This window comes from Grammomys surdaster, unplaced genomic scaffold (assembly GCF_004785775.1).
Source record: "Grammomys surdaster isolate TR1022 unplaced genomic scaffold, NIH_TR_1.0 126176, whole genome shotgun sequence".
Classification (NCBI taxonomy): Eukaryota; Metazoa; Chordata; class Mammalia; order Rodentia; family Muridae; genus Grammomys; species Grammomys surdaster.
In genome coordinates this window covers 2983652-3011569 of record NW_021620983.1, presented here as the reverse complement: position 1 = coordinate 3011569, position 27918 = coordinate 2983652, and the positions used below count along the sequence as shown (strand labels likewise).

General features: G+C 44.4%; 1 protein-coding gene and 1 long non-coding RNA gene across 3 annotated transcripts in view; one reads left to right on the top strand and one right to left on the bottom strand.

Moving 5' to 3' along the window:
• The window catches only part of Itpr2 (inositol 1,4,5-trisphosphate receptor type 2), a 384041-nt gene extending 360021 nt beyond the window's left edge, over positions 1 to 24020 (bottom strand). For both annotated transcript variants that reach the window (XM_028757612.1, XM_028757613.1), the window contains exon 1: positions 23799 to 24020. In XM_028757612.1, the coding sequence (XP_028613445.1) occupies positions 23799 to 23890 (92 nt within the window). In that variant the 5' untranslated portion in view covers positions 23891 to 24020. The remainder of the gene's footprint in view (positions 1 to 23798) is intronic.
• A 1406-nt stretch (positions 24021 to 25426) lies between these two features.
• LOC114612625 overlaps positions 25427 to 27918 on the top strand; it is a 6010-nt gene continuing 3518 nt past the window's right edge. Inside the window, exon 1 of the long non-coding RNA XR_003710052.1 lies at positions 25427 to 26608. This is a non-coding gene — a long non-coding RNA (uncharacterized LOC114612625). The remainder of the gene's footprint in view (positions 26609 to 27918) is intronic.

Sequence of the window (27918 nt, the reverse complement as noted above, 5' to 3'; positions counted from 1 at the left end):
CTGATGTCCAGCTGCAGCACACCCATGATGCTGACACAGCTGACACCCTGATGTCCAGCTGCAGCACACCCATGATGCTGACTGTTACTTTGTTGCACTGCTAGCTGCATGCCTCCAGTCAACAGGAGTGCCTCAGGACTGGGAGTCTTGAGTTTAGTAGATGATAGTTCAGTGGATCATACAGGCAAAGAAAAGAAGATCTAAAAGATAAAAATGGAGCTTAATGATGCCACAGACAAGCATCACAGAAATAGAGGAAGAAATGAGGCGACGACACAGAAATTTACACAGACTCCCCCCAGAAAACCGTACATTTGATGTTATATCCTAGATGGCGATGACAAAGGGAGCTCTCCAAAATCATCTAGCCAGTGACAGCTCCAGGACAGAGCAGGGCAGAGTGTTACATACCCAGAAACTTTCCATCCTGTGAACTCCTCAGAGCACTGCGGGCCATAACTAGGTCTGGAGCTAAGCACCCACCCGTCCTGCTTCCTCAATGCTGCCTTCTTCAAAAGAGCAGAGAACATGAGATGTAGCTATCACTTCCTGGCTGAGCAGACATAAAAGGGAGATATTCTTAGAGGAAATAGTTGGCAAGAGAAGTTCCCTAGCCAGAAAAGCCTCTGGCAGCTGTGTAGCCATTCCCACAGTCATTACTGCTCGAGAAGCTATGTTTCCACACAGTTGGACAGGATAGAAGCTACCTCGTTAAAGCTAAAGCAGGTGACTCTCTTTCTGAGTCAACCCAAGCCAGGGTGCTTCTAAGAAAGGGATGTGCTGAGAATCATGCTTCCCGTCCTCCAGACACAGAGCTTCCAGGATTTTCCAACAACTACATGTAAATATGTATGATCAAAAAGGAAAACCTATCATTCCAAGGACATACTTCCGATTGACATGGCAGAAATCAAAAGACATTAAACCTTTCCTAAAACCAACCTTGGTAAATTGGACCTATCATCCCAATAGGAGGTGGATGTAGGAAGATCAGGAACCCAAGGATAACATAATGAGCCTCAAACAATCTCAGCTTACATTACATGCTTACATTAGACACTCTCTCCAACACAAACAAACAAAAATCCCTAAAATTAAAATTAGAAACTAAGCCATTTCTGTGCTAGCCCCAATTTATCTCAAGTGTTGCTTATGAGCCAAGCACTATCCCAGGCTCTGGGGCCACAGTTATGGGCAAAGGTATACCTTGAGATCAAGAGGTCTTGAATTTTTTTTCTCTTGGGGGCTTTTAAATTCTTAATACAAATTTAATCTTTTAATCTCAGTGAAGAGCAAAGAGAGGCTTCCTCTATTCAACAGGCACAGCATAGAAACACCACTGTCATAGTATATTATGGAGCTGACTCCTTTCCTTCAGTTTTCCTCTGAAAGTAAAACTAACAGCTTGAAACAGGCTACCCTAACCCTTTGTAAGGGGAAGGCGGTCTCAAATATTAGCCCTATAGTAAGGGGCACAGAAAACATAATGCAGAAATTCTCAAGAGCACACATGGATTCGTGTGTGTGTGTGTGTGTGTGTGTGTGTGTGTGTGTGTGAGAGAGAGAGAGAGAGAGAGAGAGAGAGAGAGAGAATGGCAATCTCTAGAAAGTGAAAGAATAGAGAGCTACAGCATTATCTTCCTAAAAAGGAGATTATGTGGTCCGAAGGGTCATTGCTGCCATCTGTATATAGATTTATTTAGCTTTTCTCTTAATTTGAAAGTCTCCAAACCCTACACGATATATATGAACATATGTATTTCTTAATTTTTATTTATGCAGGAAGGGGAGTTGAGCCAGGTCTTATGTAGATCAGGCTAGGTTGACACTGAACGTCTGATCTTCCTGCCTCCACCCCCCAAGGACCGAGATTGCAGGCATGCAGCACTGAGCCCAGCTCCATGTTATAATTGAATACAGCTAAAGGACCACTGTCACATGAAAGAGTTAACAACTCTGGGGGCTGCAGGGCACAGGACCATGTTAAAGGCTTCTTTGAAGTTGTATACCTCACTTTTAGAGCTTCACATCTGAGAAAGATAGCTTTAGGAAGACAACGGTGACGGGATGTGCTGGAATCCCTCCGGTCTGAGCCATGGTGACCGTCCTGTCCCTGCTTTTACTCCTTCCTCCCAAGGGAGAGGCAGTCTCTGCTCCACACTTGTTCTTTTTGTCAGAAAAGTGCTTTTCTTCTGAGTTGATACCAAGCAGATTCCTCTGGCTAAGAATGAAAACTAGAAGACACCACTTTCCCTTCCTTTCAAAACAGCCTTTGCTGAGACTTGGAAACAGCTACTGTACAGCCTCAGGGCAGCTTCTGAGGCACACAGATTCCTGCCTCTTCCGGCTGCTCTTCCGGCTTCTAAGCTGCTGAAGGCAAATTCACTTTCTGTGCCAACTAATACTGCAACCAACCGCCTGAAACCGAAGATCCAGGAATCTAAGGTACAAATGACTATTTTCAATCTTCCCAGTTAATTCAGGTACATACAAGCACCAGGCATTCACACTTCTTCATAAGGAGTCTGATTTTGATTGGGGTTATCATATCTTAGTCAGGTTTATTATTGTCGTGATGAAACATCACGAACAAAGCAATCTGGGTAGCAAAGGCTTTGTTTGTCTACATTCCCAGATCACTGTTCATCGCTGAAGGAAGTCAGGACAGGAACTCATGCAGGAACCTGGAGACAGGAGCTGATGCAGAGGCCATGGAGGAGTGCTGCTTACTGGCTAGATCCCCATGACTTGCTCAGCCTGCTTTCTTATAGAACTCAGAATGACCAGCTCAGGGGTGATACCACCCACAAGGGGCTGGCCCCTCCCACATCAATCACTAATTAAGAAAATGGCCTACAGGATCACCTACAGCCCCCTTATGGAGGTATCTTCTCAACTGAGGTTTACTCTTCTCCAGCTCAGTAGGGTTTTCCTAATTCCCTCCAGGATAGTATAATCTTCTACCCTCTGGAGAAATGAGCAGAAAAGAAAATCCCATCCTGGAGACCATTTGTGCTCTGCAATTAAATCTTGTAATATATATGCTTGTCATTTTATTTGTATCTGGCTTTCACATTTCCTGGTGGTAGGGGTGAGGGTTATACACACATATGTGTTTCACTCTGGCCTGTACCTACAAATATGGAAACCAATCAATTCTCTTCCTCCAGTGTCTCTCCAACGTGTTTTGGAGATAGGGTCTCCTACTGAACCCAAAGTTCATTGATTAGCTTAGACTATCAAGAGCCAGGATCTTCCTGTCTCCATCTGATACACCCACTCAGACTAGTGCTGAACCTGCCCTATCCAGTGCTAACCCTGCCCGACCCAGCTTTAACAAGAGTCCTCAGGCTTGCACAGTAGGAACTTTACCACGGAGCCATCTCCCCAACCCTCACACTTTCTATGAATTTTTAATTTTAATTTAAACACAATCACAGGCCTTTCCTTCCCTTCCCTCCTCCAAGCCCCTCCCGAGTCCATCCCTAGAACCTCTAGGACCCGCCCTCACTCAGGTTTACAGTCTCCTCTTCCCCAGTTATTCTCATTACCTATGTATATATTTGTATCTATACACAGATGTATAAATTCAGCTGATTCTGATTCTGTTGTATGTACGGCTTCTGGGCTGGCTTTTCTGCACTGGACAGCTGACTATGGAGCTCAACACCAGGGAAAGGCTGACTCCCTTTGCAGTCACCATTTGCCTACAGTTCGGTGCATTTTGTTCTGGAACTCACTCTGTAGACCAGGCTGGTCTCGACCTCAGAAATCCGCCTGCCTCTGCCTCCCAAGTGCTGGGATTAAAGACGTGCGCCACCACTGCCCTGCTTTTAACTACATTTCAAAGTATATATGTTTTAAGCTAACTTCTTTGAGCAACTGTTTTTTAAGGCTCATTGGCCTTACCATTGTGAAGATTTCCCACCAAAATTCTAATCAAAAAAGAGCCAGCCCCCCTCCACAGTCACCTCACCTTCGGGGTACTCAGCAGGGACAATGTAGATTTCATAATACAGTCAACCTCTCTGCTAAACCAGAACAGACTCGCAGCCTCTTCCTCATTTAAGTTGTTCTAGCTCTGGGCATTAAGTCCAAATTAAGTGCAAATATTAATGCCATCCAAAACTATAAATTACATGAGAAAATACACACACAGTAGGAGACAGCCAGGCCTCTAACTGTGTATCTGTCTGTAACTTGTACAGTGAAAGGCCACAAATGTCTGTAACTTGTATGGTGAAAGACCACAACCGTGGAAGCTGGTAGCATCTCCTGCAGGAGGCACAGGGATTAGCAGAAGAATAAGAAAGCTTCACTCTGCTCCTGTCTGAGGAAGGTCTGTGAGAAGAGTGTCGCCTCAAAGCTTCCTTCGGACTCAGACAGCGTCACTAATAGAAGTCCTTGTTCATCATTAGTTTCCTTCCAGATCAGCCCAGTGTAGCAGCCGTGAGAGGGCCTGTCTTCTCTCCGAGTGTCAACCCTTCAGAGTAATTTAGTGATGCAGCACATCCTCAGCTATCTGCTTTATTTCAAGTATAAGCCACTATTCCCAGCCACCCAGTGTCTTCTCTTTTTATTTTAATAGGTTTTTGTGTCTGTGTCTGCTTTGTATATGTACTATGAGCCTGCAGCTCCGTGGAGACCAGAGGGAGCATCAGATCCTCTAGAACTAGAGATAAAAGCAGTTGTGAGTTGCCTGACTTGAGTAGGAACCAAACCCAGGTCCTAAACAAGAGAAGCAAGCACTCTTAAGGGCCCTATAGGGCCATCTCTCCAGCCCTTAAGTCCTTGATTTGATGTTGTGTTTATTGATGCAGGACCATATTTAAAAAGCAGAAGTAATTGGCTATCTACAAATTAAAGTTTTACTTACTTTTAAGTATATGAGGGCTTGCCTGCATGTATACATACACACACACACACACACACACACATATATATATATACGTATACACATACACACACACACATATATATATGTATATATATACATATACATATATATATTCATACATTGGATCCCTGGAACAGGAATTGCAGGTGGTTACGAGCTGACGGGTGAGTGCTGGAAACCCAGGTCCTCTGCAAGAGCAGCCTGAGCGCTCAGCCTCTGCCTATCCCTTCAGCCTCTAGCAACAGAATTAAATAGCTTGGTTTAAGTAACTGTTCCCAAACTACGCTGCAGTCCTGGCACCTGAGCCCCATTCACGCCTCCTTCACGTCCTCCTTTAAAGCAAGAAGTAGAGAAGGAAATGAAGTGCAGCCTCAAGCTTCACCGGTTGTTAAAAATAAAATAAAATAAAATACTAAACCAAAACAGAAACTAGCCCAGCTGTATCTTCAAAGCCCAGGAGTCATTGAAGACTAAAAAGAAAATCACACTATGGCTACGTGACTGAATCTAGATAGCCAGAAACCCAGAGAGCACAACCCCCGAGTAAGGAGACATGGGGCACTTCATGTGAAAGCTTCCGGACACCATCTCAAGTTCCAACACTAATTAAAAAGAAGAGGTCATGAATTTGGGAGGGACAAGGGAGAGGGAAGGGTAGAAATTATATAAATATAGCACTTAGACATGAAATTCTCAAAAAAAATGGTAATTTAAATGTCTTTTTTTTTTTTTAAAGTTCTAAGTCTGTTAGAGAAAACAAATGCTACTTAGCAAGGTTTCTGTCAGCACTTGGGCTTCTGCTGGGCAGCTAGCCACAAAACAACCCCACTGCCACACTCTTGGAATTTAGATTTTAGGCAAGCAGGTAAGAGCTTCTGGCTGGTGTGTGGGAGACTGGGTGTCCTTTGGATACTATGCTGAGCCAAAGACAAAGTAAAGACATAGGCAAGGTGGCCAGTCCTTATTTCACACACACACACACACACACACACACACACACACGCACACACACACATAGATATTAAATGCTTACTCGACAATGTGCTCTTCTAGAAAAACTGTTTCACGAAGTCTTTCCATTTTAAAAGTAAGGCGACATCACTGACCTACAGCAAAACACTGGGTTCCCTCACCAGCTGAGTCCCTGAAAACCCCTTCTTCACCAGCTGAAGACAAAGCAGAGACCAGACCACTGAGACCTCCCACGAGCTGAGGAGTCAAGTCTCAGACCACTCCCCCACCCATCAGGACATGGCCCCTGAAGCAGGCCTAGGGCAGAGCCCTAGTGCCCCACCACCCCACCCCCTCACATCCCCGAAGGAGAACACTCAAAGAGCCAGGTAATTATACACCGTTCCCTAAGATCCTAGAGTGCAGCTTTCTGAGGGCTACGGGCTATTCCAGTGGCTGCGATGTGTTGGGTCTTATCATTGCTTGCTTGTTCAGCACCCAAGTCCCTCCTTCCCACCAGGAACCCTGACTGAAGGAGGGAGAAAGGCTCTCCTCCCGCTCTAGGCGACGGCATCTGCTCTTCCCTCTGCCTCAGTGCCTGTCTACGCTGCCGCAGTGGAGATCACATACTGTTCCTAGGGTTTGGGGCACTCTATCAGTTCTGGAGAAAGAAGCGGAGGAAGAAAAACGCTACCACCAGCTCCTGGTACCACAGAGAGCCTATCTAGCTTGAGACAACCCACGTGGTACAGAGCCAAGGGCTCCGAGAGAGTCTGGACACGAAGACTCCTTTTTTACTCTCCTCACAAAATTCTTGAGGTTAGAGATTTGATTTAGATTTTCTCATTCCTGTCCTCCTCAAACCGTATCTAACTAATAAAATTAGTGTCTTCAGATATTTTCCTACTTTGTCATGCCTGAGAATGTGGCAGGCTTCAAGCCCAGGTCTATCACCAGTTAATCACCTACTAATAGCCCCTCCCACTTCAGAGTTCTGTTGATGTGAGCTACTAGAAAGAGCTGCTCTGAGAGAAGCTTTCAAACAAGTAGCCCAGGCTGGCCTCAAACTTCTGACATAGCCTGGGCTATTTGAGACCCAGTGAAAGCATGACCTTGAACTTCTGATCCACCTACCTGTACCATCTAAGTGGGACAGCAAACACACATTCAGGTCTTTGTACATGCTCAGCAAGCTCTCCACACAAACTAGCTGCATCCTCAGCCCCTTTAAAGCATTTTCAGTGATTTCTAAAATAGTTCTTCCACAGTGAATCCATGTGTGTATGTCACTTTTCCAGGAAAGAAAGTATCCTTTGAGGTATTTCTAAAAGAAAGCCCAAGGCCTGGTGGTGTTTGCTGTTTGGGTAGCTGCTGCTAAGAGACAGAATAAGACCCACCCTATAGCCATCTCAAATCCCCATGACTTTGTCTAAAATTCACTAGTGTCTCCAAGACAAGGATTATAATTTGATCAGTTACTAGTTAAAACTTGACACCTTTTCCTAAACAAATGCTTTTTTTTGTAAACTGCCTAATTATCTAACATAAATGGTTTTGTTCCTCTCTAAAATCATGGAAATTTGGTCAGAACTCCTGATTCTTGGCCAATCTGAAAGGTCAGAGACACTGGGACAGGGGTGGGGTGGAGGGTGTGTGGTGGGGAGAGTGATGGAGAAGTCTGCACAATTTTATCCTAAAGGCTGCAAGCTAGTGCACTGTTTTGTCTCCGTAGATAAAACAAAACAGGGCCAGCCAGGTGGCTCAGTGAGAAAGGCACTTGTCCCAAAACCCTGGTGTCCAGAGGCCAAGGCCAAATCCCACGAGAAAGTAGAAAGAGAAAAATGACTCCACAGGGTTGTCCTCTTTACACATGCTCGCTCTCTCTCTCTCTCTCATGCACACACACACACACACACACACACACACAGAGAGAGAGAGAGAGAGAGAGAGAGAGAGAGAGAGAGTAAAAGGATAAAATGATAAATTTAAAATGTTTTATTTTGTTTCTACATCCTAGTAGGGGAAAATATTAGCAAGTAAATGACACTGGCTTTAAAATGTAAGAAAACTTGAAAACTCTAGTCATAGGAAATAAAAAGTGGGGATGAAATACAAGGTGAGGATGTGAGCACGCAATAACGGCAGTGCAGTGTGCACACAGCTCTTGAAGTTATTCATACTCATGCATCCAGTGTTTACAGAACATCAGGGGACAACACGCATCGAACCAGAACTGAAAGATAAACACAAGCACTGGCAATTTAGAAATGTACGCTAGCAGCACAAGGAAGAAAAGAAAAGATCAAAACCAAACAAATAACTGATAAGGCAGCGTGACTTTGAACAGCCTGCTAAGCAAACATCGGCTCACGGTATGGCAGTGTGTCCAGCACCCCTTAAGCGTGAGCTCAGCTCAGCTGCTACAAAGGAATTCCTGAGGCTTCCTTCACAATAATCCTACAGATACTCATGGATAGCTTGCTCTTACTTCATGCTCACATGCCTGGCGCTCTAGGCCTGGTCCATACAACCTGTTTTATGTGTGTTGATCACCACCGACTAGACAAGATCTCTCGGCAGGACTAGCCTCCCATTTTACGGTTAAGAAAATCTAGGTGTCGGGGTTAAATAACTTCTGAGGATCTTGCTGTGAGAGTAAGTAGAGACACAATTTGAAACCAGATTTGTCTAAGGCAAAAATCTTAACCTTATGTTACAGCCTTGAGGCATTGATTCAATGTATTTCTTGGATATGTTCTATCTGATGGGTGCCATGCATGACCTTGGCAACATAACTGAACAAAACACACTTAGCCTCTGCCCTTTTGTTTAATTCTAAAAGGAGAAATAAGGACAACCCAATACTCACAGATAAAGAATCAAGCACTGAGAAGATGGTAAAGTGCCTTCGTTGCAAGCATCGGGACCTGAGTTTGGATCCCGGAAGCACACCCAAAGAGCCAGGCAGAGCAGCAAGTGCATGTAATCCCAGCACTGGGGAGGAAGAGACAGGAGGATGCCTGGAATTCACTGGGCAGCTGGCCTAGCCAATCATCATGCTCCAGATGTAGGGAGAGACTCCATCTCAAAAACTAAGCTAGAGAGACACTGAGGAAACACATTTGACATCTACCTGTGGCCTTGACACAAACATATACATTCTCACACATAAACTCATGCAGGTACTTGTGCACATACGTGCATACACACACACATACACACACACACACACACACACACATGTGTATATATAAATATACACACCAGGCAGTACACAAAAAAAAAAGCATCAAAATTAAGCGATAGCTGTGGTACACTTAGAGACTGCCATGCAATTCTGTAGCTCATAAAGGGTCCTCACACAGTCTGGAGGTCAGAAACAAGTTACAGCTGACATCAACATGGGAAACAGATGACAGCTCTCCAGGTAAGAAAGGAAACTGAACAGACCATGGGGAAACATCCTGTGGAGCCCTGAATGTCTGTGCAACTACAAAGCAAAGTAGGTGTTCTGCCAGAGGACCACGCACTGAAGCATGGAACACGGAGAGCCCAGAGTCAAACTGAGAACCGATGACATTTTATCTCGATGTGAGCGAATAAACACTTTATTTAAATATGTATATTTAGTCTTTATAGAGCCTTACAAACAGTGGTGGATGTCCCGATTCCTAAGTTTTTTGTAGATCTAACCTGAAGTACAGCAGTGTCCCTTCAGTGCCTCTATGGCAAGCGGCTTCTGTCCCCACTGTAGCTGCCGTGTTAGATCCCCAGTTTCCTGTTCTGTCATCCCTGCCTTCTTTTCTGCTACTAGACCAAAACACAGCTCTTCTAGAGCAAAGCCTGGCTATTCTAAAGCAAACTGTTTTATTCTTTTGCTAAAAACCACTTGGCTACCCATCCATCCAGCACCACCTTTTCTTAGGTGAGTGTGACAGAAACTGGGCTTGAGGGTGTCTGCAGGACAGTTTCACTTCCTGGTGCCTTGTTAACATTTCCAGTATTGTGGCCTCATCTGTGTGGCCCAAGATGTGTTCTTCCCACGCTTTTATTCCAAACACCTGTTCAGAACGAGGCCTTGAGACTTCCTTAAAGGTCTTCTTCTCCCTCCCAAGTGTAGTGTGTGGCCACAGTGGGCTGGGGTGGGGGGCGGTGGAGACGTCAGGTGCAGAGGGAGGAGAAAATGTGGACTTTTGTCCTCAGCACCCACAAAGCCAAGTCATCTGCTAGTTACAAAGAAGGGAAAAAGAATTTGTAGCGATAGTGAGATGGGCCTGATAGTAATACATATTTTGTTACATGTTTCAAAGTCTATGCTGCTGTTGATACTTAGTTAGAATCTCTCAGAATAGAGCTGGAGACATAACTCAGTGGCAAGGTTCTTGTTAGACAAGTGTCAGGACCTGAGTTCAAAGCAAGCCAGCCTGTCAAATACTAATAGGCAAGTCTCAGGTGCCACACACAAGGTCAACAGCACATGTGAGGTTGACCTCCTGCCTCCACACCAACACGCATGTGTGGGTGCACACACATACACAGGTATTTTAAATAAAAATAAAGGTACATGTTATAGCTCCTGTTTTGAAGAAGATACATCTGAGAGGTGTGAAGCTGTTCTCCTTTTTGCCTTTTTCTTTTTTTTCCAGTGCTGATGATCCAACCCAGGGTATGGTCCATTCTTCAGAAAGTGTTTGTGTTTATGCACTAACCTCATGGGTGTCTGCTGACAAAGAATTACCACCTGCCAAAATTTCTCCACGACACTTGACCTAAACCTCTCTTGAGTCTAAGCCTCCAATAACCCACAGAATACTCCCTATACTTTCAACACGGAGATGCTTAAAGACCCGAGAAGATCTCTGGTGGCTGAGACCTGAAGGCAAGCTCTTTGTTTTTCCCCTGTACCCGGTAACAAAGATTCACCTGGGAAATGGGGATAAAGCTACCTGTGTCCCGACTTGAAAGTAAACAGAAAAGAGGCAAATAAAAGCCCTTTCTCATTAGCCCTGAACATACATTTTCATAATATGCTTTCTTTGACTCTTAGTTAAACTCACAGTAAATGTCTCTTACATCTGTCACTCCAAGTCACTGGGTAGCATCCTAAGAATGACAAAATCCCTCCACTACCTTCTCCAAGTGCTGGCCAGAACAAGACCTGAAACTGCCCTCTTAGAAAACACGGCCAAAGCCAAAAGCCAGCCTGCAGTGTAAATGTTTAAGTGGTCATGTCCCTGATATTAGCAATGACCTTGAATGCTATCCAAACACAGGAGACCAGTCTCTAAATCATTAACTTACTTTGGACCGAGGCTCTGTACTTGGGGATCTGGACAGCTGATTTTTGTTTTAATTGCTGTCTTTACAAGGTACAATGTCATTAAACCACATTTGAAGATCACAGAAATGTAACAGAACTCCCATAATATTAGTGTCTTTTGGCTCAGACTTAACATTTTTGTTTCTGTTTGTTTGAGACAGGGTCTTTCTATGTGGCTCTGGCTGTTCTGGAACTCACTGTATAGACCAGGATGGCCTCAAACTCACAGAGATTCTCCTGTTTCTGCCTCCCACGGGCTAAGATTAAAGGCATATGGCACCATGCCCGGCAAGTCAAACTCACATTTCTAATATTAAGAGACAGCTTAAAATGCCTATCATAGAGGATGATAGTGAGCTAGAACTAGAACATTAAATTACATTGCTTTAATTTTCAAATTGTTTTGTAGTTTGTACATACCCACCACATTTCCTTCCTTTCATTCTCTTCTACATGTATGTAATAACTCATCCACATATTGAACTCAAAAGGCTTCTAGAACATGAGTAAGTACAGTGTTAAGGGATTCCAAATTCTTAGACATTGGCCAAACATATCAGTGGATATAATCAAAATTAACATAAGATCAAAACACTACCTGCTTGTTCTCTTTACAAAATATTGAAATGTCTCCCAGTCACCATTTACTCTTAAATCTTAAAAATGAAGTTTACAAAGTAAAACTCATCCTACTATATTTTTCTAAAGTAAATTGCATATTAATATTTCAGCTATTTCAAGAAGTTCTTTCTGTTCAAGCTCAGACACAAAATCTGTTCCTGGGAGAATTATGTGTCATCCACTAGAAGGTCTACTCTCAGATAGTCTTGGAGGTGCTTACAAATTCATTCTTTGAGCTTGTAACCAAGAAAACTGAGCTAGCAAAATATCAGCTTTTCTTCACTGTGGCTTCAGAACACAAACACTGAAGAAAGGTCACATGCGTTACTTTTTCTGATGTAAGTTTTGTCATGTGTTTGTTTATTAAAGAACCTCTAACGGCAAGATGGAATGGCACCAGCTTCTGTGAGAGCTCCCTACTTTTACAATTATCTGTGGCTCTCAAAGTTTTCGTAAGAACAATTACATTGCTGTTTTCCTCAGGAAGAAGCTAAGCTGCTGTTGCTGGTTACTAAGCTATCTTAAAGCACACAGATCCCAATATGACGAAAATTTGTTCAGCAAGTGACATCGTGACAAAGGACTTCTGCACGATTCACCTCCATGAGGTACTTGGAATAGGCAAATTTGTAGAGATAGAAGAACCTCAAAGATGATGTAGACTTGTGCCGGAATGGTACTGAGCTTCTGATACAAAGCAGCCCTGATTGCCCACGCTGCTATGTCCTTGCTGCCCCAAGCTGATTATACACTTATGGCAGCCAAGATGGGGAATGGTATAGTGTGTGTACCATATCACAATTTTCTTCAAAGGGCACTACACTTTCACTATGGCTTTTCTTGCCTACAAGTTGGGGCATTGAACTCAGGCAAAGCTCCACTGTGGCCCACACCACACTGCCCCCAAAGTAGCAGAAAGCCTATTCCCTGCTGGCCAGATCTGGGCCTTGTAACTTGCCTTCCTGGACATGAGTAATGTTTTTAGTTCACTTTTTCTGTTGTGATAAACAACTCAAGAGGAAAGAGTTTGCTTGCATTTACAGGTTACAATCCCATCATCAAGGGAAATCTGGGCAAGAGCTCAAGGCAGGCACTTGAAGCAATCACCAGGCTCCTGGTTCAGTTTCATTTGTATAAAGGTCAGGCCCATCTGCCTAGAGATGTCACCGCCCACAGTGGGCTGGGCATTCTTACATCCACGATCAATCCAAAAAAAAAAAAAAAGTCCCCATTGTCATGCCCATATGCCAGTCTGATGGAGGCAAGTCTTTAATTAGTCCTCTCAGGTATAATCAGTTGACAACCAAGATTAGCCATCACAAGTAGTGACTACTAATCCAAGCAGGAATGAATCCTACCAGGTGCATAATCTAAAAAGTTAACAAGAGAGACAGAGAATACAGGAACTGCTGGGTGATGTCCATGTTCAGGATGCTGTCCAGCAAGAAGGTCCTGCTATTGGGAGCCCCATGGCCAAACTTCTCTGCCTATCTAAGGCCCACTGTGAGTCCTCCTTTCAGTTGCTTTGAGTTTGTCCTTGAAAGCATTTCCTGCTCTTGACCTGGCCAGGGGTGGTTTCCATTTATTACCAACATAGAGCCTTACTAACACAAGCCAGTCATTCTGTGCTCCAGCTTTATCCAAGCAGGCAGCCAAGCAGTGTGACAGGCAGACTCCTTCAGGTCTTTTAAGATCAGACAGTGAAAACTATGATGCCAGGGATCCCTGTGAACTACTTACAAGGTATCAAGAAAATTCACCCCAAGAATTGCAAATGACTTAACAAAAAGTGAATTGAACGGGATTGGAGGGCACCTCACTATCTGAAACACTTAGGGCAAGACACGTCAATTTGACAATCTATCAGACAACTTACAGGCTTGTTTAAGGTTGCAGTCTTTCATTAGACTTGTTTGTTTGGTCTTTTGGCCTCCATGTTGAGGCCTGAGGGTCCATATGTATTCTGAACTCATTGTCCAGTCAGTCCTCTTTTCGGAAGGAATTGCTGTCCAGAGAAAGTTTCTGATGATCAATTTGAAAGCAGCAACATTGTCTCAGAAATAGACTTCTCTGGACTTCCACTGTGGATTCCCTTTGTAACAACTGTAACAAGTCCTGTGCTTGATCCTCAGCACAGAGAGATTTTTTTCGGTGATATTTTAAGAGTAACAAACATCTTACTTCAGACAGGACCTCAGTAACGCCTGTCTGAATTCTAAGAATTTAGATATGAGCTTAGATTACACTGTGTCAACTTCCCTATGCTCCTGCTGCATTCATGCAAATCTGTAACCTTTGTCACTCTTTAGGACAGTAAAACCAAGTCAGAAGGAGAGGGGTTGGGGGACTTGAGTTAAAAATAATTACAAATTACTTTAAATCAGGTATAGTAGTTCACACCTGTAATATCAGCACACAGGAGGATGAGTACAAGTTTGAGACCACCCTACATTACATACTGAGTTCCAGGCAAGCCAGGGCTGCACTGTGAGTAAGACTCTACATCAGAAAAAAAAATCCAGAGAAGCTGGACACAACTCATAGGTAAAACAACAAATATACAACCCTGGAGATGGAGAACTGAAAAATTAAATAGAAGCCTGAAAGCTACAGGGCTAGTATTCTGTCTAAAAGTCCCCAGTCACTGCAAGTTGCTTCCTGACCAGGCTCCAGTTGCCAGGGTCATCACCACATTCTCTTTAAACCTGTCATATACATCAATGTCTGGAAGGTGTTGTGATAGTCACAGACAGTCCGACCCAAGCTCAAATCTCTCTCCTGGGTGAAACATGGAGAGTTTTCAGATCATCCTTCTATCTCTGCCTATCTCAACAACATCAAACTCTTTGATTTAGGACTTTTAGAACTATTAAAATGAGTAGTAAAACTTCACTGATTTTTGAAAAATGAAGCAAGACAGTGTCAAGAATGTGCCACTGACTGTGGGTGTCACTAGGATACAAATGTCTGTCCATCCTGATGAGTTGAACTCACATTGTTCCCTCTCCTTGAAGCCTGCCTCGACCAGGTTAGACAAGCAAGAGAGGAAGAAATATGGCTCTTCCAACTCTCTGTGACATAGTTTCTCACCTTTCCATGGCATTGGAAAGGAACTGCCTGACTCTGATCTTGTTCATTCTGTCTCTGATGCTATTTACAAAATCCATTCTACAACTACTATTAAACACTTAGCAGGCTCTGTAGAGTTCCAGCTCTACCTCAGAAACTGTCTAATGTTGGGCACAAAAGGATTCAAAAAAACACAAAAGTACCTGTTGTTTTCTAGTCTGGAGAGCAAAGGTATTGGATGTGTTTGTGTCGCCACAGATCTCACCAAACGTCAAACCACAAGCTTTCAAAGGAGGGTCACCCATGGAGATAAGGATTTACAGCGTTTCTTGGGTACAAAAGCCTCACCCATCATAAAGGCTCAATGACAGTGAAGGAACGGGTGAATGAATGAAGTCAATCAGTCCACAGCACACGCCAGCATTAGGCACTTTGTCAGAACGGTCACATGAAGTCAGTTCTTGACAGCACATTTTCAATTTCAATATTAAAGATGTTTTTATTCTTAACAGCCTGCCATTTTAACCTATCCTCAATTTAAGAAGATCTGTGAGTAGGTAATGCTCTAACTATGTAACAGCTATTCTTTTTTAAGATTTATTTATGTTATGTATATGAGTACACTGTCTTCAGACACACTAGAAGAGGGCATCAGATTCCATTATTGTGAGCTTCCATGTGGTTGCTGGGAACTGACCTCAGGACCTCTGGAAGAGCAGTCAGTGCTCTTAACCACTGAGCCATCTCTCAAGTCCTGGAGATGTTAATAGATGTTAATCTATTCTCAACCAAGTGTTGGCTATAATTTGGAAAGAGCTCACTCCTCCATTTCAAAAACAATCAAATAAAACACTTCTGGTTTATTTCAATCACATACCAACAAAACAGCCCTACAAGCTGAGGCCGTAGACAGTGAGTCAAACAACAGCAGCCTCGTGTTTAGCATGGAGATTACTAACACACCCAGGTAGCCATTCCTAGGGATATATATCATATCTACTAGAACAGGCTTCAGAAACAAGGCAGAATATACTTTTGCTTTAACAAAATAGGCCAGACCTCATAGCTTCTCAGCATTGTTGGCCACAAATGTTTCTCATGCTACACTTTAAAACACTAATAGCAACTAGAATCCAAGCTTGAATAGTAATCATGGCTGTGTTCCCCATTTTTTCCTCTACTGACAATGACCAGGAAAAAATGCTTTATTTATACTTTTCAAAATAAGTACTGTTCATTAAGAGTAAATAAGAAACTAAGAGTCCTTAAAAACTATACAGACATATCAAGGATGTATTGATTATTAGTTAAGTGAACTGTGCTGTGATTGGCCTATAACGCTGTCATACAAACTCATGGCTATTTCCTCTACATCTGTCTATGAAGACACACAGTGTGTCTGCACGTAGTGTGGGAGTTTAGGTCTGTAGTCTTCTGTCTACATTCTTCCTGCTATTCCGTCATCAGCTATACAAGGACAGTCCAAAGGAAGCAACTGTACAAAGAGCTGCAGAGTTACCCAGGCTCTGGTAAAGCACTAGGCACATGAGAAGCAGCAGCCATTTGGCCACTGAGCTCCTGCTGCAAGCCAGAGTCCGGAAGCTGCATGTAAGTCATGAAGTGACCTCTGGGTTAAAGACAGCATCCAGAGCTGGAGAGAGAGCTCAGTGGTCAAGAACATTGCTTTTCCAGAGGATCCAGGTTCCATTCCCAGCACCCACATGGCGTCACAACCATCTGTAACTTCAGCTTCCGGGGGATCTGATGTCCTCTTTTGGTCTCCACCGGCACCAGGCATGCACATGGTACACAGACACACATATAGCCACCCATCCATACATATAAAATAAATAAATATATAATTGTTTTAATCTTTAAATGTATATTAAGAAAAAAAGACAGGCTTTCTGCATATTCCTAACAGAGAGCAATGTCTCTCACTTAGAGTTCTGTTAAGGCAAAAAATTTTAACATCATGAGAATTACAACTTTAAAAATAAACAAATCAAATCTACACATATTTAAATAGAAAAAAAATGCTTCAGAGGAAGAAAGAATTGAGGTGGGCCATAACGGCTCATGCTTCAGTCCCAGTACTTGAGAGGCAGAGATGAGAGAGTCTCTGTCGAATTAGAGGCCAGATTGAGACACCAGAGAGAGACCCTGTATCTCTACAGCATTCAAAAACAACACAACAATCCAAAATATTAAACTGGAAAATAGGAATGAAAGGGGATGTAGTTGGAACAATATAATATGCATTTGGAACCATTGTGACTCATCTCATGTCTATCACCGAACATGAATCCAGTGAATAGAAATGTTAACTGCTTGGCCAAACTCAAGCAAGAGGGAAAAACAAGGCTTCCAGGGTTTTGTTGTGTCGAGAGACTACTAGAATGGCCTGAGATCTGAGTACCAGCTGATGGTCATTTGCAGCTTTCTAAGACCATAGCGTGTGGCTATCAACTAAGTTCATAACTGATCATGTATTCTAAGTTCTTGGTACAACAGCAATGGATAAAACACACACATACATGCACATGTGTGAGCACACATACACACACGTTTTTCACTTACTAATCAGAAACTATGTGAATAGGTAGGGAGGGAAAGACAACCTGTGCTTCCACCACTCCACTCCACCCCACCCCACCCCCATCCTACTCCATCACCCCCACTCTGCTCAGCCCCCACCTTTAAAGCACCTGACTATGGATCCAGTCAGAAACATGGATATCTGCTAAGAGATGTATCATCAACATGGAGAGAGGGGAGCATAAGATAGAAAAAAAATGCAAAGACCAAAGGACCCATTAGCCTGCATTAGAAACTACACAGTGTATCTGAAATCCCTCCTTCCCTAAAGAAAGAAGAAAGAAAAAAGGAACAAAGAAAGAGAAAAGACAAAAAGAGAAGAAAAGAAACAAAGTGAAAACTATAACTCTAAAATACATCACTAGAAAAAAATCAGTTCATTCAAAGTATATACACCATCTAGGATGTATAATCTAAGTCAATACAAGGGTATCCTGTACAGATCTTTAAATTTAAGATCACCATCAGCTGGGCCTTCTGGTACACGCCTTTAATCTCAGCACTTGGGAGGCAGAGACAGGCAGATCTCTGACTTTGAGGCCAGCCTGGTCTACAGAGCAAGTTCCAGGACAGTCAGGGCCACACAGAGAAAACCCTGTCTTCGAAGTATAAATACCACTCAAAGGAAAACTGAAAGAAACACAGAACATACAACCACAATGTTCAAGGGACTTAAAAGCCACGCTGAAGGGCCTGAGACAGTTTAGTGCATAAAAGCACTCACAGCAATGGGAACCTGACCCCCCTGTCCCAACCCACACCGGAAGGAAAAAGTGAACTAAATCCTCAAAGTTGCCATCTGACCCCCCACACATGGACTATGATACTCATGCCAGCATACAGAGAGAGAGAGAGAGAGAGAGAGAGAGAGAGAGAGAGAGAGAGAGAATATATTAAAATTTAATCACACAGGAAAGCTGACGGGCCTCATTTTGTCAGGTGCTGCCATAAGGTTCCTGGTAAACCCTTTAAAAGAGAGTGAAACCCTACTGCAAACCCCACTGCAAACACTCCCACAACACAGCCTTTAAAACTCATTTACACCAGAAAATGTTTAAAGTGGGCAAAATGTATTTGCAAATAAACATCTGTGCCGTATAAAGTCAGCTCCCATCAACTGGCCACCTGATTTCAATGGCAGTGCTATTGTGTTTCTGAAAGTGTCAGAGGGATGAAGAGTTAAAACAGAACCAGAGAGTTTCCTGTCTAACTCTTAACTACTTACTCCCTGGAATCTGTAATATTACAGTGGAACAAATGAGTTTGGCCAAACAAGTGCAACACCACAGTTACTGAACTAGAATTCTGGTCTAGTTCACTCCAGATCATTGGTCTTTGAAGAAATGTTGTAATTGTATATATGGAAATATAACCAACTTTTCCCTATACATTTCATTTTACTAATTTTTTTTCTTTTTTTTATTCCCCCCCCCTCATTTTACTAAATTTTTATCTGTCTCTTGTGCTCAATTTTATCCATTCTGTCTAGATGAGGGAGGACAGGATCCACTATCCTTAGTCTCCAAGACAAGAAAGTTGAGGAAGAGATACAGGACTTGAACAAGGCCATGTGCCAATCAGCAGCAGGCAGAAGAACAGGAGGAGAAGAACAAGGAAAATCACAGACAAGTTTCTACCTAGCATTTGATACAAAAGACTGGTGAGCACATGGCAACATTGTAGAGGGAGCCTCAGCCTGACTCTGCTCTGGAGACTCTAACAATTACACTGTAACAGAGAGGGCACACCCCAACAGGCCGTAGGTTAAGATTTTACTTTGTAAGGCTCCAAAGACCTCAGGCACCTGCTCTGAGTCCCAGCACCTACAAGGCAGCTCACAGCCATCTGAAACTCCAGTTCCAGGGGATCCAACAGCTTCTTCTGACCTCCAAAGGCAGTGCACACATGTGATACACAGACACACATGCAGGCAAAACACCCAAACACATAAAATGATAAAATAAAATACTTCTCAAAAAAGATTTATTTGCCTCAGGTAAAGACCTTTCTGGTTTCCCAAGCTAAATAATGTCCTACAATTTAAAACCATGCATGAAAAGATCACATGAGTGTGGAATAAAAGGAGGCAGAAGGGTACAAGGGAGGGCAAGAGGGAAAGGGAAAAGAATGAGGACGAATGGAAGGAGTAAGACAAAAAATGTTTAGAAATTACCAAGATGATGCCTAATTCTTTATAAGCTAGATAAACAGAAAAAGAAAGAAAAAGAATTTAAAAAAAAAGTTTAACCATGAATAGCCATAAACAAAACAATAAAAGGAACCTACAAAATAATAATCGTCCCAATGTCTCTTCAAAATAAAAGACTTAAATTTTGAATTTTAAGTCTCTCTCAAAGGCTTGAGTGTTACAGGTGCGGTCCTTAGGTCCAGTCACTAGTGGGCAGGGATACTAAAGAAGTCATAAGCAGAAGGGCCTAGGTGGAAGGCCTCTATCTTAGCTTGCTTTTCTTTTCTTTTCTTTTCTTTTCTTTTCTTTTCTTTTCTTTTCTTTTCTTTTCTTTTCTTTTCTTTTCTTTTCTTTTCTTTCTTAAAGATTTATTTATTTATTTTATGTACATGAGTACATTGTTGCTGTCTTCAGGCACACCAGAAGAGGGCATCAGATCCCATTACAGATGGTTGTGAGCCACCATGTGATTGCTGGGAACTGAATTCCGGACCTCTGGAAGAGCAGTCAGTGCTCTTAACTGCTGAGCCATCTGTCCAGCCCCCTTAGCTTGCTTTTCTGATACTGTGATAAAACACTAATCAAAAAAACTACTTGGGTTTATTTGGCCTTATAGGCTACACAGGCTGTTGTGAGGGAAGTCAGGTCAAGAGCTCCTGGCAGAAGCCTGCAGGCAGGAACTGAAGCAGAACAAAAGGTGCTCTGCCTGACTTGTTCTCCATGGCTTGCTCATCCTGTGTTCTTATAGAACCTAGAACAACCCACCTGGGGCTGGAGCCTCCCTCAGTGTGCTGGACCTTCCATATAAATCACTAATCATGAAATGCCCCACAGCCATGTCCACAGACCAGTCTGATGGAGGCAACTCCTCAATGGAGACTGCCTCTTGCTAGGTGACTCTAGTTGCCTTGTTGACAAAAACTATCCAGCACAGCCTCTGACCTCCACATGCACAGCACACACATACATACACACACAGACACACACACACTCACACAGACACACACACAGGCATGGACACATGCACAAAGATACACAAAGACACACACAGGCATAGATACACATACACACTCTCACACAGATATACACACACACTCTTACACAGAGACACATATTCAAACACAGACACACAGGCACAGACACACTCACAAACACAAACACACATGCACTCACACAGATACACAGTCATACACAGAGACACTCACATATACAGACACACACAGATATAGATACTCACAGATACACATACACATGCACACAGGTGCACACACCCACAGTCACACACAGAGAGATACACACACGTACCATACACAGTCACAGACACACATAGATACACATACACACATACATGCACACTCACACATACACAGACATATACCCCCTCTCTTTCACACACACACACACAAGCACACACATACACATATGCACACACAGAGTAAAATTTGAATCACTGGGAGTGTGCCCTGTCCCCTGTCCCCTGTCCCCTGCTCACAGGCACCTGCCACCTATACTATGCCACTGGCAGTCCAAAGCAACAGAATTAGACTGCAGAACTGAAGCTTCCAAAACTACGAGGAAGAAAAACAAAAAGCTTTCCTCCTTGGAAAGCTGATAATCTCAGGTAGTTTGTTATAATACTGGGAAATTGACCTCAATTAAGCCATGACAAAACTCAATGTAATTATTTTCAAATAGTTGAAACTTTTCACTCCTGAATTTTGGAAAAAAATACTTTATAAGACAGAACCCCTAGTTTTGAAACTACATATTAATACAAAAAAAAAAAACACAAAGAGATTTTCTTTAGAAGTGAAGCCTCGTAAGAAGTGCAGGAAGCATCTTTGACAGTTCCACGACAGTGCTTGCAGATCTCACGTACGGCACTGTTTGGAAACGCTCGTTGATAAGATAGTTAATAATTTAATGTTGGGCACTACTGGATATTTCCCAAATGTGAAAGTATTTCTTCCTATCTGCTCTTCTAAACAGAAAGTACTATGTCACAGATACGAGGATGTTAGCATTTGTCAAGAGAGATGCCTCAGAACCTTTCTGGTCTGTCGTACTTCTTAAGATTCAAGCTTGTGTAGAACCCACTGAAGTCCATGTCTCTGGGCTGCTGCCCAGGGCCCTTTGAACATTATTCACCAAGGGCCAGAAAATGTATCGGGGGTGTCAGCAATGACTTCTATAACCAGCCTTAGAAAACCTGTTGATTCGGATGTGAGGGCAAACACACACATGGTCTCTAAAGCTCTATGGGCTATTGGAGTCCCTGAGAAGTCTATTTCTGAAAACAGATATCCAATCAAAGTCCCAAGCTCCATCCAGAGATGTTCAAGACTCTTCAACTTGAACTTGTTACTCTTGCAGTAACACTATTACTTCACGAACAACCAGGGAGTGACACAGTCTGCAAACACATCCTAAGGAAACTCCACTATCAAATCACCATCAAGAAACACAGAACACAAGAAGCACTTTTGAGGCCACTGAATATGTCACAGCAACAGTTGTTCATGCTGATTTTCTAGGTCTACAGCTATTATTGAAAGCAGAGCAGATTTGGCTGGGCATCAGAGGCAGGAGTAGAGTTCTGGATTTGGACACAAATACCCTCTGTTTCTTGAGTCAGTCACTTCTCTTGGTCCCTATCTCTTGGTCTCAACAATGCCTACTGTGGAAGCTGACATACTCAGCCCTTCCTGTATTCGCTTTGTACACTTATTCACATTCAACCTTGCAAGTGACCCTTGAACCCTTGCCTAGTCTGGGTGGTGATAATTACTGCATCGGCTAATTAACTTATGAACGTCGTCATTACGGCTTTGCCATGGTAAGCACTTTGCCTCTCTTACCTCTTTCCTCCCCACACCCCTATGCAGAAACCACTGTGAGTTCCATTTTTAAACTCAAGAGATGTAGCTCAGATATATTTCATAATCTGCCTGGGGTCATAAGGTTTGCAAATCAAAGGGTGAAGATCCCAGCCCAAACCTTCTGTTTCTAGAACCCCTCCTTTTAGCTGTTAAATGGCGACACCTTTCATGCCTACCGAGTTTGACAGGATTCATCAACGAAGCACTATCCTGGACTGTGAATTCTCTCAGAAACAACTGGATCAAACAGAAACACTTGGACTAAGTACTTCTTTCTCACTTCAATCTCAGGAGAAAATAACATGGAAAAGATACACAATTAAACCTTCCTTCCCGAAGTCTGTGAGGAAATGCACAAAGAACAGGAATGGCAGAGTCACTTGTGACTTCTAGAGAAAGCACTGGACACGCAACACTGTCACAGAAAGGCTCTCTTTCTCGAAGCCCAGGGGACAGAACTCCAAAACCTAACAGCTGAGAACAGTCATCAGCCTCAGCCTTCTCAGATAAGACAGTCTGAGCCAGGTCCCATGAAGTAACCAAAAACCACCTGTGCTCTAAAACATATCGTAGGGTGCAATTAACTGTTCATCAGCACGAACACCATGAAGGAATTTTCTAGAAACCAGGAAAGGTCCTACCTAACCAACACGCTGCTTTTTTGTATAATATACATCTGTATTTCCCCAGTTCATACACCAACTCGAATCACAAGGGCCTTGGAGTAGGCTGAGCTAGCTCCTTTCACTGGGCGGAGGGGATGGACAGGGAGAGAGAATTGCTGAGTTCTAGAACCCTGGCTGCACAGGAGGCCAGTTTTGGCAAAGCCAGAGGAGTGAGTCCTCCTTTGGCAAGGCCAAAAGGAAATTACTTCAGCGAAGAGGGGCTGGTGATCTCCTCAAGCAGGACAAAGCCACATTTGCGCTGTGCACATCGCCTACTTTTATGGCCCAAGCCAGGGACTTCAACACACCGTTCTTTCCAGCCGGGCACTGAGAACGACCATAGGGAAGATGGGGAGAAAACACACACATTTTAATCAAAACAAGGCAGGGAAGGCAGGCTCGCAGGGCCTGTCTGGGGCGTGCGAACCACTTCCTCTTCTCGGATGTGTCTCGGGCTGGAGATTATGAAGTTGCTGAGAAGCGCTCGCGGCTTCCTGCGCGCTGGGACCTAGGGGACTCGGGGCTGTCCCAGGCGCAGACCCCGGACACGCCGCGCGGGAGACACAGGGACCCGAGCTGGCTGGCGCTGCTCAGAGCACGTCCTGCTTACCCCAGGGTGCTGATGAAGCCATTGACCGAGCCCTCCGCGTACAGGGACACGATGTCCCCAATGTAGAGGAAGCTGGACATTTTGTCAGACATGCTGCTTCACGCTCCTGTGGCTGTCCCCGCTGTCTCTGCTGCACGCAAGGGTGAGCTCGTGCCTGCTGGGTCCGAGGGGTCCAAGCGGCTCAGCTCCGGGCGCGGCAGCGAGGCCACCGCTGGGGACACTGCGATGGCCCCGCGCCGCCGTCGCCGCCCCTGCCCGGCCGTAGGTTTCCTGTTCCTGGCGAAGTTCTGTCCTACACCTTCGCTCCTCCTCCCTGGCCCGCGCTCGCTCCGCGTCTCCACAGTGTGCGCCCGGCCTGAGCGGAGCCTCTAAGTCCCCTCGGGGGACTCTCTGGACCAGGTGGCGGTGCCCACGGACCGAGAGGGCGGGGAGGAGCTCCGGGGAGGGGGGCTCGCGGCCAATCAAGCCTGGGCGGCCGGGGGCGGAGCGGGGCCGGGGCGGGGCCAGCTCCCGGGGGACGGACCACCCCGAAGCCGCCGGGACAGAGGCGTGGGAGCCACGCTGGGCGGCGCTGCGGGGGTGGCGGGGACTCGGCAGGGGGAGATCCGTTTTGGATTCGGGGAGATCTTGGAGGGGCAGCCCCGGGACGAGCAGCCACAGTCTGGAGTGACTCCGAGAGGGGCGGGAAGAGACTTTCCGAACACAGGCTGGGAAGGGTTGCAGTGCAGCCTGTGTAGACAGGAGGACCCGGAGTGTCCAGGGACAATCGCTGTTTGCTAAAGGCAAGGGACTTGGAGGGGTTTAGAGGAAAAATGTGGACACGAAGGCTCGAGTGGAACCGGCCTTGAGGGACGCCGACTGGAAGAGGGTGCAGAGCAGCCAGTCAGTAGTATGGGGTGGGACCTGGAGCGTCCGTGACAGCCCGGCTGAGAGCAGGACCCTGCAGGCGCTGGAGGGGGTGGGGGTGTGTGTGTGCGTGAAATAGTAGAGGCCACTGCGGAGTTCGCGTGACACAAGGGCCTGGAGAATCCTGAGGGTAAAAAGCTGGAGTCCGAGTGGCTGCATGTTTGAGTGGAAAAGCTGTTGATTGAGGGGGAAGAAAGCGTTAAGGAAGACACAAATGAAAACGTGCTAAAGAGAAAAGGAAAGGAGGAAACGCTCCTGTGGAGTAGTTCTTGGATCCTGTTTTTCTCGAGTTCATGTCTGGGTGAAAGGATCCCGCAGCTGCAGCTGCAGCTGCTAGCTATGGTGACCACCCTGGTGACCGTCAGTGGGTGAATCAGCGTTGGCAGTGAGGGCTCATAAGTGAGGGTACCTGTGGGTTCCATCTCCAGGAGCGGCTGCCAGCCTTTGTAGCCCCGGAGGTTATAATAAATAAAACTGGAGGGTGGACATGAGTCGTGAGCGCCCCCTCTGTTGTGTTTCAGTTCACCTCTAGAGTATTGTTTTAGAAGTGTTTGGTTGTATCCTGTGAAAGACACGGAAGAGGCGAACGCTGTGGTCACTGTGACACTAGTTACTCAGTTAAAAATGAAAAATGCTGCCCAAGCAATATCCACAGAGCAAGGGGTGCGGGAAGCAGGGAGGGGGCTGGCCAGGGGAATAAGCCAAATCGCAGCTCACCAAAATCAGAGTTTAGGGGAGTTTTGCATACCAGTTCAAAGATGCCAAGGGTGGAAAGGTTTTAGACAGCAAGGAACAGACAGGAAATGCCAGTTCCGAGTCTCAACCCCACCTCTTGTGAAAGGAGACAGTGTATTCTCATTCCTAACGCCTCTCTCCTTTCCCTCTCCCTCTCTCTCTTACCAACGGAGCCATATCACCCGCCTACAGATCTGTCTTCTGTGTTGTCCACAGAAAACAGTGATTTAGGAAGTGAGAGGTGCCTGTTCATTACCTGATAGGAGTCATCCTGTCTACATTCGTACTGGTGTTGGGAAACAAGGGATGGGCTCTGAGTTATAAAATCTCCAGGTGAAACAAGAAGGCCTTAGGATGGAGGCATCTGTCATCCAGAGCATTACAAGTTGTGTTCTGTGATGGTCCCTGCTAATATCCAATTGCTCAACAATTGCTGGCCTAAACCTGGAGGCTTTCCTTACATAAAGTCAGGCCAACAGGAACAAAATGGGTGTGTGAATGTTTCTCCTGACAAACAGATAAAGTGTCAAGCTAGGTTCCCAAGTTCTGGCTTCTTGTGAGACCAGCCTTAATCCAGAGTAGGGTCTCCTAAAACCAAGAGCCCCAGGACAAGAGTCCAGTTACCTAGGGTAAGACACCATCATCCTGAGGTACCTCTCAATACCTCTCCTCTCCTGGGACTGCTTCCCTGCCTCTTACATGTCTGGATGCCTTCTCTCCTGCAGCTCTAAAGTCTGATCTCTCTGCTTCCCCATCATGGTGATTCTACTCCTTCCAGTCGTCCCTAGCCCAGGAAATCTAAAGGTCCAGCCTTTGTCTCTCTGCCCAGCCATTGGCCAACGGCAACTCTTTATTTCACCAATCAAAGCCAACTGGGGGCAGGGCCCTTCAGTGTCTTACAGGTAGATATGCCGGTTCCTGTGTAATTAACTTTGTATTAATATAAATAGCATTAGAACCAATCCCCAACAGGTCTGAGCTGAGGGTTGTCATCACTCTGGAAGAGGATGGTGCATTAGTAAGTTTTCTCATTGCTGTGATGAAACACCAGACTAAAGCAACTTAAAGAAGGAAGATTTGCTTTCCCTTGGAGTTTGAAGGAAGGCCTGGCAGCAGGAACCTGAGGCAACCGTGACATCTACTGTAAGGAAACAGACAGAAGAGCTCAGGTATCTGTCCTGTTTTCCTGCTTTTTATTCAGCCTGAGACCCCCATCCCATAGTCTAGAGTCACATTCATAGTGGGTCTTCCCTCCACAGTTAATCATCTCTGGGAACACCCCACACATGCCCAGGGATGTGTCTCCTAGGCAATTCCAAAAGCAGTCAAGTTGACAATCAAGATTCACCCACCACATGGTTAGATATGGGCAGGGCCCAAGACATGAGGTTTGAGCAAACCTTGACATGGGCAAAGGCCTCACCAAAATTACCTGTCCTTGGTTTGTTCTTGTTGTTGTTTTAATAATCTCAAATTCACGAAAGACCTTTTCAAAATAATACAGTGCATTCATCAATTTTTATAATTTATCGTATCAGTTTTGTGGCTGTCTTCACACACACGACACACACACATACATACACACACACTCACACACATACACACTCACACACATACATTCACACATACACTACACACTCACACACATACACACTACATGCACACACACACTCAAACACATACGCTACACACACATCTTTTGATGTAGACAGCATATATCATGACAATTAACCTGTCGTTACTATCTTTTATGCAGTATCAAGGAACAAAATTCAGGTGTCTAAGAAACTGGATACTGATATAAACTTTTATCTAAACTGTCTTTATTCCAGTGAAACTAGTTGTCCATCCCAGGACAGATTCCTGTCCAGAATCATATGTAGCACTCACATGTCCCTAAGTTCTTTTAATTTGTTACAATCCTCAGTCTTTGGCTATGTGGTAGCTTTTGTAACATTTTCATACTTGAAAAATACAGCTAATTTTATTTCTTAGGCTATCCCTTACTGTTATTTACCTGATATTTTCCCAATTGGATCAGGTTAAAAATTTCCAGCCAGAATGCTACACAAGAGATGGCCTGTGCATCCCAGAATACCTAACCTCAGGGAAACACAACCATCTGTCATCTGGATGATATCACCCTTGCTCATTGTCTGGTACACAATCCAAAGCTAGAACTCTTGTAATGTAGCCGATAAGAAGCAATCTATTTACCTGGGGAAAATTCCAGAAATAAGGGCCAATCACAAGGCAACAGAAATTTTGATTCTTCTGTAAAAAATGCTGTCTAAAACTATTTCCTGACCTTTAACCTGTCTGTTTCCAAAGCCAGCACTTGGCATCAATGTGTTTTCCTGTCTAGGGTGCCTGGTCTTAGACTTTTCCAGTGGTGCATCTCCAGGACTTTGTATAAGACTCAGAGTGTACATACATAGACACATGTGCATGCACACACACAATACACACATATACACAC